General features: G+C 39.2%; 1 protein-coding gene and 1 non-coding gene across 2 annotated transcripts in view; both read right to left on the bottom strand.

The window, feature by feature from the left end:
- Positions 1-3,432: 3,432 nt before the first annotated feature.
- LOC123502944 (proline-rich protein 36-like) overlaps positions 3,433-12,040 on the bottom strand; it is a 22,030-nt gene continuing 13,422 nt past the window's right edge. The window contains exons 4-6 of the mRNA XM_045252237.1: positions 5,729-6,244; positions 4,601-4,672; positions 3,433-3,464 (exon numbers count right to left, since the gene is read on the bottom strand). Of these exons, the coding sequence (XP_045108172.1) occupies positions 3,433-3,464; positions 4,601-4,672; positions 5,729-6,244 (620 nt within the window). The remainder of the gene's footprint in view (positions 3,465-4,600; positions 4,673-5,728; positions 6,245-12,040) is intronic.
- On the bottom strand, positions 6,724-6,797 carry Trnae-cuc. Its single transcript has one exon. It is a non-coding gene; the product is annotated as a tRNA-Glu (tRNA).

Below are 12,040 nucleotides of genomic sequence, written 5' to 3'. Positions count from 1 at the left end.
ACGCACTCTCTCTCTCTCTCTCTCTCTCTCTCTCTGTTAGTATTCTTTTTTGTATCTTTTTATTATTCTTTCTTCTATGTGTGTGATTTTTGTATTATTGCTTGCTGTTTACTGTCATTATTATTGTTATTATCATTGTTGTTGTTGTTGTTGTTGTTGTTGTTGTTGTTGTCAATATTATCATTATTATCATTATTATTATTATTATTATTATTATTATTATTATTATTATTATTATTATTATTATTATTTCTCTCTCTCTCTCTCTCTCTCTCTCTCTCTCTCTCTCTCTCCAGTAGAATTACAATATTCCTTTATATGAACCGTCCTTGTGTGAGAGCATGAAAGACTCTCTCACTCGACCCCTCTCCCTCTCCACTGTCCCTCCCTTTCTCTGAAGCCCGTTGTTTTTATCTGCCTGTCTGTCTGCGTGTCTGTTTGTCTGTCTGTCTGCTGGGTGTGAAGAAACCCAGAAAGACCAACCGAGAGAGAGAGAGAGAGAGAGAGAGAGAGAGAGAGAGAGAGAAAGAGACGTGTGAGGACATAGGAGTCATCAGCTTACTCATAAAGCCGCTGGCAGGATGCACTGTGACTCTCCGTTGCTGTGTGTGTGTGTGTGTGTGTGTGTGTCCTTTGCATGTGATGGCGCGATGTATTTCTTATTTTTCGTCGTCTTATCTCAATCGTTGTGCTGGAAGTTACTTTGGGTCCGAGCGATAACAATAACAAGAATGAGAAGTTGGTTTGGGGGTGTTCAAGGGTGTTTTCTTGCTTCCAGGGATGGTTGAAGAGGGTTTAGTTAGAACAGTGGGGAGTTATTTGAGTTATTTGAAGAGTTAAGTTAGTACAGTGGGGAGTTATTTGGGATATCTAGAGTTTCAAGGATATTTTTTAAGATTAGAGTGATATTTCAGCAGGTTGGCGGTTATTAAACTTGCAAGAGTGTTTTCAAGGTTCCAGTAATATTTCGACAGGTTCTAGTGGCGGTTATTTAGCTTTCAAGGGTGTTTTTGTTTTAATGATTTCTGTAAAAATATCCTTGAAACAACAACAACAACAACTACAACAACAACAACAAGATAAAAAAAAAAAAACTAACCTATACAACTACTAAAAGTATAATCGAAAAAAAATAAGAATACGGTTTAACTATAATATTATTTACCAATTTTCCTTTTGCTTCCGTACCAAGAAAAGTACTGTGGCGTAAACTCTTAAGCCACATTAATAACTTCCACCGTAGAGAAATAATTGAGAAAGGTTTGAAAATGTAGTCCAATTATAGAATTATCAACAAACTTATCTCTTCCTTCCGTGGCAAGACAGCACAGCCTCCTATATAGACACACGCCATGCCGCAAGAAAGTATACGCGCCCACGCACAGGAAGATAGCAAGATACGAGTACACGCCAGAAAAAAAACGTTTGGCGGGCTTCCTCTTGCGCGACAGGCTGATGAAATGATGAAAGTCATAAAACGTCTCCCTCTTGCACCAGCACATTAAAAATATAGTAGCTCTTTTATGGGCAGGAAAAACAACATCTAGAACACATTTCGAAACATTTTAACTCATGAATGTCATTTAAAGACCATAAGGTGACTCGCCAGATTCAAAACATGCTTGAAAATCTTAACCCCTTCAATACTGAGACGCATTTTTACCTTGATTTTTGGCTGTGATTAGACGACTTTATTTCCATTATAAAGGGTCTATGAAGGTCAAAAGAATAATGGCCAGTCTTTCATATTCTAATTTCAACATATGTTTCTGAAGCTGTATAAAATTACCAAATAGTAACCAGAATGAATATGAAAATACGTCCTGGTACTAAAGAGATTAATGGTAACTTTCTCTCCTCTCTCACCACGAATAGTTTCAAGGGATAATGAGAAAGATAATTAAGTGTTCATGCATTTTGTTTTCTTAACTGATGTAGAATCTTCGTTAAACTAATATTATGACTGAAAATTATCATATAGTCTAGTCAAAAATGAAAATGATGTTAGGTTTAGGTTTGTTTATTTCTGTTAACTGTTGACCTTTATAAGAGAGAGAGAGAGAGAGAGAGAGAGAGAGAGAATTCCCTCTTTCGTTTATATTTGTCAATTCCGCTCTCTCTCTCTCTCTCTCTGAATACAATATACTTCGTAGCTTCCACGATGGGAAATGTTACTCGTATTACCATCATTACTCTCAAGCTTTTCCGGAGTGCCACCAGTCTGAGGAATGAGTGACGTTCATAGTGACACAAAGGGATGGGAGTTCATTTGTGTGTGGGACTGGAGAGAAACAATAGGAAAGAAAAGAACCATTTGTTGATAGAGGTGTCAGATCAGAAACGTTTGGCTAACTCTCTCACCACGACTATTTTCAAAAGCTAGGCTACCAGAAAAAAAAAAAAATAAATGAAATGGTAAGGCAGGTTCACATGTGTATTTCTTTTGTTCATTTTGTAGAAAAAAAACTAGAAATCTTGTTCATATGTTACTAGAATAAGAAAAAAAAAAATCTTAAAGACCAGTGTAAGCCCCACCACTACTATTTTCAAAGACTAGGCTACCAGACAAAAAGAAAATGGTAAGGCGAGTTCTCATGTGTATTTCTTTTGATCATTTTGTAGAAAAAAACAGAAATCTTGTTCATATGTTACTAGAATAATAAAAAAAAAAATCCTTAAAGACCAGTGTAGCCCCACCACAACTATTTTCAAAGACCGCAGAGATGATTAACAGGGTTCTCAAGTGCATTTCTTCTGCTCATAATGGAGAGATCTTGTTCGCCTATCTATAAAAAAAAAAAAAAAATCTATAACGCGCTTAATTTAATGCACTTCAACCACATAATATTATTATAGCCTTTTGAATGCGGTCGAGGTGCTGACAAACTGTTTCAGAGAGAGAGAGAGAGAGAGAGAGAGAGAGAGAGAGAGCTTTATCATAGCCACATCCTGTAGCTCGCTAACACTTGTAACTCTATATACAAATTTTTTCTCGTTACGTCGCTACGTTTGTCGGAATGTTAACAAAAGGAATGACTGCTTTATAAACGAGAGAGAGAGAGAGAGAGAGAGAGAGAGAGAGAGAGAGAGAGAGAGAGAGAGAGAGAGGATACAGAGCCTATAATTCTACACACTTTTAATTTGATGAGATATTAACTTGCTTGTCTCGTAACTATTTGGAGACAATGTTACAGAGACAGCTGACCCAAATATTTTCAACAGAAGTGAAATTTTTATTATTCTTATTGATTCTATGAAATAACTCTTGTCTAGTAATTTTCGAGGCCATAAGCATTTGTTCAAGAGCAAAATATTGAATATATCTCTTAAATTGTGTTCTTTTTAATGAAAAGATTAACACCGAAATAAATAAACCGAAATTATCTAAACCTAATATAGTCATCAGATGAAAACCAGGATTTTATATAGCAATTAACATGATGAGTTGTCAATCTTGCAAGAATCTAGAGAAAATAATTGGAGAGACCGCTGGCGCAGAGATTTTCAGAGGAAGAAGCAATGTCGCCAAAAGCCGGCGTAGTGAAGTTTCTAAAATGCGTAATATGTGAACGGAAAAGAAGCAGAACTTAGCAAAAGAACGAGGAACACCGCCGAACAGAACCATGTAGGATTAAAAGGTCTGTCTGTCTGTCTGTCTATCTATAAGTATATAGGGGAAGGTTGGGTAAGACGGAACCCCCCTTCTAAATCCAAGCATAAAAGGTGAGGTTCAAAATTTTACTCTAAGAGATGTCCTTCACGTCTCCCAACAGTGACATCATCACTACCAGTAGGCACGCCAAGATTCCCTTGCTGATGTTATGTACAAGGTAAGACACTGCTTGTTTTATACTGAAATATTTATTATAATGATTTAGTACTTATGTTATACATACCCATGAGTGTATTCATGATATATAGATGCCATAAATTGGCATAGTAAACATAGATACTTTTGTAAACGTTTCGACATTTTAATATTTACTAATGGGGTAAAGTTGGGTTTGTTGTGCTAATTGCAAAAGCTGGGCTCATGAGCAATGTGCAGGGATAGATGGTGATGATGATGCTGAGGAAGAGGTGTTTGTGTGATTTATGTCATTAAGTTGTGCAGAGAGAGATGATAATTAGGGAGTGTTCTTTTTTCTTTTTTTCATTTGATTTGTACCAATAAATCTGACTCATGAGCAATGTGAAGGGTTATGACGATGACGAGGAAGTTTCTTTATCTGTGCTTTATGTCAATAAGAATTTGTTTCTTCATGTTCAGTTTGCGGGGTAAGACGGACCCCTGGGGATCCGTCTTACCCTATCATTTTATTCTTGGCCCAAGAAAAAATATTATTTTGTAAATTCTTGTGCTTCATTGTTTTCCTTCAAAAACCGTGACTCGGGTGAGGACTTTTAAGATAACATCCCAAAGCACCACCACAAACCCACAAACCCCAAAAATCATATAGATGTGGTTTCTAGACTCAATACTTTGTTAAGTGGTCCGTCTTACCCCACCTTCCCCTACGGCCTAGTAGGAAGGAAAGGGAACCATTTGTTTGGTGGTTTGTTTATTTACCTCTCTGTCTGTCTGTCTGTCTGTCTTTACGGGTGGTAGGGGGAGGTAGGTGAAGGAGGACATGGGGGTAGGTGGCGGTGGGGTGTATATCAGTAGTGTGACCTGCAGAGTGTGGCATGGATTAGCGTGTTCAAGGTGTCACTTTAGCGCCTAGGCTGCCTCCTCCTCCTCCTCCCACCTCCTGTCCCCCCTCCTCCTCCTCCTCTTCACTTCCTGCTCTCGTCACTACCTTTTGTTTTGTTTGAATGAGTCTTAAGGGGGGGCGGAAGTTAGGTAAGGCTATGTATGGGGTGTCTTATCACGCCATTACTGCCTATGTTTCTCTTGGTGTCCTTCCTTTGTGTTCGCTTGTGTTGGTTTTTATATAGGTCAAACACGCACACACACACACACACACACACACACACACACGACCTTATGGCAGTATCATAATATCCTTCCATTCCTCTATTCGTTATCCATTTTTCTATCTCGTTTTGTTTCCATTTCCTCCATTCATTATCTATTTCCTCTCTATCTCCTGTTTTAACCCCATTTCCTCTTCTTATCTTTTCTTTCTCTTTTCCTTGTTGACCAATAGCGTGGCTTCATATATGTGACGTCAAATCAGCTGGGTGTATTTTCTTTTTCTTTTTCTTTTTTTGTGTACGTTTTAATCCCTTCTACTGTGTTTTTTATTAGCCAATTTTTGAGACAGGTCAGGTTAGGTTAGGTTAGGTTAGGTTGGGTTACATTTCATTAGGTTAGGTTAGGCTAGGTTAAGTTACGTTAGGTACGGTATTCGATTCCTTACCGTTAACCTAAACCCCTTCAGTACCACGACGCGTTTTCTGTATTCATTATGCTTAATATTTGGTGACTTTATACAGCTTCAGCAATTTAGTGACCCTTCCTAATGAATGGTTAAAATAGTGAAGACTAAGTTAAATATGGGTCCCAGTACTGAAGGGATTAAAATAGTGAAGACTGTGGCTATTAATCTTCTGACCTCCATAGACCCTTCCTAATGTCAATAGAATGGTCTAATCGCACACAAATCTCAAGGTAAAAATATGTCCCAGTACTGAAGGGATTAAACTGTACTTTCCTAACATTCAGTTTACATCGTCTCCATTTATATATGACTGTTTATTTTTTTCCCTTTTTGACTTCCCTTACCTTGCCTGTGTTTCCTTATCGCTTGCAAGAGTGTGGCGTGGCGGGAAAGGCGTGAGGCAGGGTGGGAGTACCTGGGAGTGTGACAGGGGGTGGAGGTAGCTGGGAGAGTGGGAAAGCGTGGGAATGTGACAGGGTGGTAGCTGGGAGTGTGGAAAGGGGTGGAAATGTGACAGGGCGTGGGAGTGTGACAGGGTGGTAGCTGGGAGTGTGACAGGGTGGTAACTGGGAGTGTGACAGGGCTTGGAAGTATGACAGGGTGGTAGCTGGGAGTGTGACAGGGCATGGAAGTGTGACAGGGTGGTAGCTGGGAGTGTGGGAAGGCGTGGGAGTGTGACAGGGTGTGGGAGTGTGACAGGGCGTGGGAGTGTGACAGGGTGGTAGCTGGGAATGTGGGAAGGCGTGGAAGTGTGACAGAGTGGTAGCTGGGAGTGTGGGAAGGCGTGGAAGTGTGACAGGGTGGTAGCTGGGAGTGTGGCAGGACGTGGAGGTAGCTGGAAGTGTGGCAGGGAGGGACGGCTGCAGTAACAGTGACAGCAGGAAGTGAGTAATGATGTGCAGGAATATAATTGTGGTTATTTTTGTTGTTCGTAATGGTGGTGGTGGTGGTGGTGGTGATGGTGGTGGTAGAAAAATGTTGGCTGTTTAATTTTTATGGTTGTTATTGTTATAGTATTATTATTATCATCATTATGTTAGTGTTGTTTATTTATATATTTATTTTTTGTGTATTTATGTTGCTGCTGCTTCCTAGCTTTCCTGTGTGTGTGTGTGTGTGTGTGTGTGTGTAATTCACCACGGTCGCCTGCTGGTCATCCAGCCAGTCTTCCCCATTACGGAGCGAGCTCAGAGCTCATAGACCGATCTTCGGGTAGGACTGAGACCATAACACACAACACACACCGGGAAAGCGAGGCCACAACCCCTCCAGTTACATCCCGTACCTATTTACTGCTAGGTGAATACACCCCACACATTAAGAGGCTTGCCCATTTGTCTCACCGCTTACCGGGACTCGAACCCGGTCCTCTCGATTGAGAGTCGAGCGTGCTAACCACTACACTACGCGGTGTGTGTGTGTGTGTGTGTGTGTGTGTGAAATACTGAAGCAGAGTCATTGATAAGAATAGAACGTGCTTGAGAGAGAGAGAGAGAGAGAGAGAGAGAGAGAGAGAGAGAGAGAGAGAGAGAGAGAGAGGAGAAACAAAAAGTTCAAATTAATACAGGGATTAAAAAAAATTACTGATTAGATAAGGCGAAAGAAATGGAAGGAAGGAAAGAAGGAAGGAAGGAAGGAAGGAAGGAAGGCAATGAGACAGTGAGTGAGGGAGAGAGGGAAGGAAGGGAGGGAGGGAGGGAGGGAAGGAAGGAAGGAAGGAAGGAAGGAAGGAGGGGAAGGGGAGTAGAGGAGGGGAGGGAAAAATTACAGATTACGAAATAACTGTTCCCACAAGAGACAAAAATAGATAAAAGGAGGACTCTCTCTCTCTCTCTCTCTCTCTCTCTCTCTCTCTCTCTCTCTCTCTCTCTCATACGTACAAAAGAGAGTCTGATAGGTCTGTTGGAGAGAGAGAGAGAGAGAGAGAGAGAGAGAGAGAGAGAGAGAGAGAGAGAGAGAGAGAGAGTATTGATCTATTAAAGCAATTCGCCATTTTGTTGTTTGTCATGCAGGTGTGATTTCTGACAATTTACCTGCCGGCTAGTTAATTACAGGTAAATAATAATAATAATAATAATAATAATAATAATAATAATGATAATGATAATGATAATGATGATAATAATAAGTAGAGGATTTATTTTTTCTCTTATTAAGAATTACACAAAGAAAAAAGTACAAGTAATTGAGATTTGTAACTAAAATGATAATGATAACAGTTATTTATGTGTAATGGAAAAAAATAATCACTTTTTTTTTAGTTGCAATTTTGGCAACTAATTGTTAAAACATCTATTTTGTATTCAGTCCCAATGAGAAAACTTTAACAAACTCTCTCTCTCTCTCTCTCTCTCTCTCTCTCTCTCTCAGACCTCGTTTTTACTCTTTTCCCACTTCGTTAAATCCTGTTTCACACTATTTTCCTCCTCGTTTCCTATTTATTTATTTAATTGTATTATTACATTGTTTCTTTGGTATTTGCTTTGCTTCTTTTCCTCCTCCTCCTCTCAGTGTTCGTGACTGCAAGGTACGTCACTCTGCCATAAAAGCACGAAGGTTAAAGGTGAAGTGACTGGAGGTATCGTATAGTCTCTCTCTCTCTCTCTCTCTCTCTCTTAGTTCGTTGGTTGATCTGTGAGTTTTCTTACTACTACTACTACTACTACTACTACTACTACTACTACTACTATTACCAGTACATATGTTAAAAATTGTAAAATAAGCAATATGTGACAATTTGTTTATCTATATATTTGTTTTTATTCATTTAGCTTTCTATTATTATTACTATTACTTTATTATTATTATTATTATTATTATTATTATTATTATTATTATTATTATTATTATTATTATTATTGTTATTATTATTTATTATGTGTTGTTGTTGTTAACGCAGCTAAGAATTTCTGCGTTCTCGTACCTCGAATGAAACTTCCATAGAAAATGTAAGTTTGCTGGAATTACTTGAGTCTACCTTAAAGTGATATATTTTTAACGTTTTCTTTATCATGAAGTAACGGTACACTATAGTAGAGAGAGAGAGAGAGAGCGAGAGAGAGAGAGAGAGAGAGAGAGAGAGAGAGAGAGAGAGAGAGAGAGAGAGAGAGAGAGAGAGAGAGAGAGAGAGAGAGAATAATAGAAGCTTCAGCGACAGGAATAGATGAGAGTAAGACGTGGTGGTGGTGGTGGTGGTGGTGGTTGTGGTGGTGGTGGTGGTGGTGGTGGTGGGGGTGGTTGCAAGTCATGATGGGAAATGGGAATGACGTTTTTGTGGTGAGCGAGTGATGGGTGTGGTGTCCTCCTCCTCCTCCTCCTCCTCCTCCTCCTACTCCTACTCCTCCTCCTCCTCCTCCTCCTCCTCCTCCTCCTCTTCCTATTGTTCTTGTTCTTCTTGTTTGTCTTCATCCTCTTCTTTTGTTCTGTTATCAAAAGTTTCCTCTCTCTCTCTCTCTCTCTCTCTCTCTCTCTCTCTCTCTCTCTCTCTCTCTCTCTCTCTCTCTCTCTCTCTCTCTCTCTCTCTCTCTCTCTCTCTCTCTGTGTGTGTGTGTGTGTGTGTGTGTGTGTGTGTGTGTGTGTGTGTGTGTGTGTGTGTGTGTGTGTGTGTGTGTGTGTGTGTGTGTGTGTGTGTGTGTGTGTGTGTGTGTGTGTGTGTGTGTGTGTGTGTGTGTGTGTGTGTGTGTGTGTGTGTGTGTGTGTGTGTGTGTGTGTGTGTGTGTGTGTGTGTGTGTGTGTGTGTGTGTGTGTGTGTGTGTGTGTGTGTGTGTGTGTGTGTGTGTGTGTGTGTGTGTTACGTATTTCCCATGCATCACAAATTGCCGAATATATTGAAAGATGAATGGATGTGCATGACTCGATACATACATACATACATACATACATACATACGTAGTCGTTTCCTGTTTGTATTTTTCCTTGTTTTCATATTTTCTTTCTTAATTTTCTCTCATTATCATTAGAGAGAGAGAGAGAGAGTTATTTTTATATTCTATTACTAATATTATCGCTTGTTAAATCTTTTTGTTCTTTTTTTATTGCTATTACTATTTTTTCCACTTATCTATCTATCAGTCTGTCTATCTATCTGCCTATCTATCTATCTATCTATCTATCTATTTATTTGTCTATATCAATCTATCTATCTATCTTTCTATCTATTTATATATCTATCTATTCCGTACCACTTCATGGCAATCTCAGAACTAAAAATAAGAAAAAAACAAAAAGAATAACGGAAACAATACAAAGGCTTGGATAACAGATGAATACAAAGGAAAATATTACGTGAATAAACAAAAAAAAAAAAAAATACCCGGGAGGATGATTAAAATGAAATAAAAAAAGAAAAGAAAAAGAGAGCAAAAAATACTTAAGCTTCCCCTCTCAATTGATATCCGTTTTCATTTGCGCTGCGACAAAAGAAGCTTTTCCGTGACCCCGGGGCTGAGTTCAGGTCAGAGAGAGAGAGAGAGAGAGAGAGAGAGAGAGAGAGAGAGAGAGAGAGAGAGAGAGTTACATTTATGCAATCTCGTTTATCTAGTGAAGTCTTCCTTGAAAATGTTACGTTTTTTTGTTGGGTACATTTTAAGGGGTGACTCTTAGAAAACCGGCGCTCATTGCTTGTCTTGGGTTTGTTGTTGTTGTTGTTGTTGTTGTTGTTGTTGTTGTTGTTGTTGTTGTTGTTGTTGTTGTTGTTGTTGTTGTTGTTGTTGTTGTTGTTATCATCATCATCATAATAATGAGAAGAAGATGAAAAAGAAAAAAATGAAGAACAAGAGGAAAACTGATAAATCACTAAAAAAAGGAAAAAAATGCAACACACACACACACACACACACACACACACACACACACACACACACACACACAAGAGTACAGCATCGCTACGCACATCAAGTATGCATCAAATAATCAATGTAATAGAGAATGCAGAACACGCCACAGCTGTATTATTCATGAGAGAGAGAGAGAGAGAGAGAGAGAGAGAGAGAGAGAGAGAGAGAGAGAGAGAGAGAGATTTTCAGCTTTTAGTCACTTTGTCTATCTCTCTAATGGTAGTGATGATAATAATAATAGTAATAATATAATGATAATAATAATGAAAATAATAATAATAATAATAATAATAATAATAATAATAATAATAATAATAATAATAATAATAATAATAATATAATAATAATAATAATAATAATAATAATAATAATAATAATAATAATAAAATATAAAAAATAATTAATTCAACATCAGAGAGAGAGAGAGAGAGAGAGAGAGAGAGAGAGATTCTGCACTTTCTCTCTCTCTCTCTCTCTCTCATCCTGTTTCATAAAGGGAGAAATAAAGTTTCGTAATGTTTCGCTCCCATTCATTCCCTCTACATGCATGGCGGTGTTCCAGAATGCTTCGTTCAGAAAGGTGTCAACATTAGTACTCGGCTCTGTTTCCCATAAAGGTTCGTCCCCGTGGTGCTCTTTGTATCGGAATGCTTCGGTCACTGGATGTTGATATGGTGTTATTCTCTCTCTCTCTCTCTCTCTCTCTCTCTCTCTCTCTCTCTCTCTCTCTCTCTCTCTCTCTCTCTCTCTGTGTGTGTGTGTGTGTGTGTGTGTGTGTGTGTGTGTTTAACCTAACCTGATCTAATCTGACCTAACTTATTTAAATGTGTGTGTGTGTGTGTGTGTGTGTGTGTGTGTGTGTGTGTGTGTGTGTGTGTGTGTGTGTGTGTGTGTGTGTGTGTGTGTATGTGTGTGTGTGTTTGTGCGTGTGTGCGTGTGTGAGTGATAATTCCTGTCATGGTTATAAAGAGCAGGTGAGAGAGTATCCTGTTTCTCTCTCTCTCTCTCTCTCTCTCTCTCTCTCTCTCGCGGGAAAAATAAATAGAAAGAGATTAAAAATGGCTTTGCAGTTTTGCCCACCATCCGTGAAATAGCCTTGGTTAGAATGTGGAAAGGAAGGAAGGCTGGAAGGGGGGGAGGGAGGGTGACTGGAGGGCAGGGTATGGAAGGGGAGGGAGGGTAAGTAGTGCAGGGTATGGAATGGGAAGGCGAAAGGGGTGTGGGAGATGAAGGAATGAGATGGTGAAGGGATGAGAGATGAAGGAAGGCAGGGTATGGAAGGAGGAAAGGATGAAGATGGAAATGAAGGGAAGGAAGAAGAGAATGAAGGGAGAAGATGAAGGGAGAGGGTATGAATGGGAAGGGAAGATCGGCTTATGAAGGGGAGGAATAAAGGGTTGAATGGGTGGAGGTGAAGGGATGCGATGGAGGAAATGGAGGAAATGGAGGAAAGAAGAGGTGAAGGGAGGAAAGAAGGGAGGAGAGGGAGAAAATGTGGTGATGAGGTTGTGTGATGATGTAGCAGAGAGAGAGAGAGAGAGAGAGAGAGAGAGAGAGAGAGAGAGAGAGAGAGAGAGAGAGAGAGAGAAAGTGGGTGAATTAGTATTAACAAGAAGACAAAATCATTATAAAAAGTCAACAAGGAAATGAACACATCGAAGGTTAATGCGGAAAACAACAAGTATTTTTATTGTGTTAGATTAAATCGAATTGAGTATTGGTATCTTAGGTAAGTTCAGGTCAATTTTGATTACGTTAGACTGTATATAGGCTAGATAAGGTAAGGTTAAGGTTAGTTTAACTCCTTCAGTACTGGGACGC

Source organism: Portunus trituberculatus, chromosome 13, assembly GCF_017591435.1.
Source record: "Portunus trituberculatus isolate SZX2019 chromosome 13, ASM1759143v1, whole genome shotgun sequence".
In the NCBI taxonomy this organism is placed as follows: domain Eukaryota; kingdom Metazoa; phylum Arthropoda; class Malacostraca; order Decapoda; family Portunidae; genus Portunus; species Portunus trituberculatus.
This window is presented reverse-complemented; position numbering and strand designations above follow the sequence as displayed.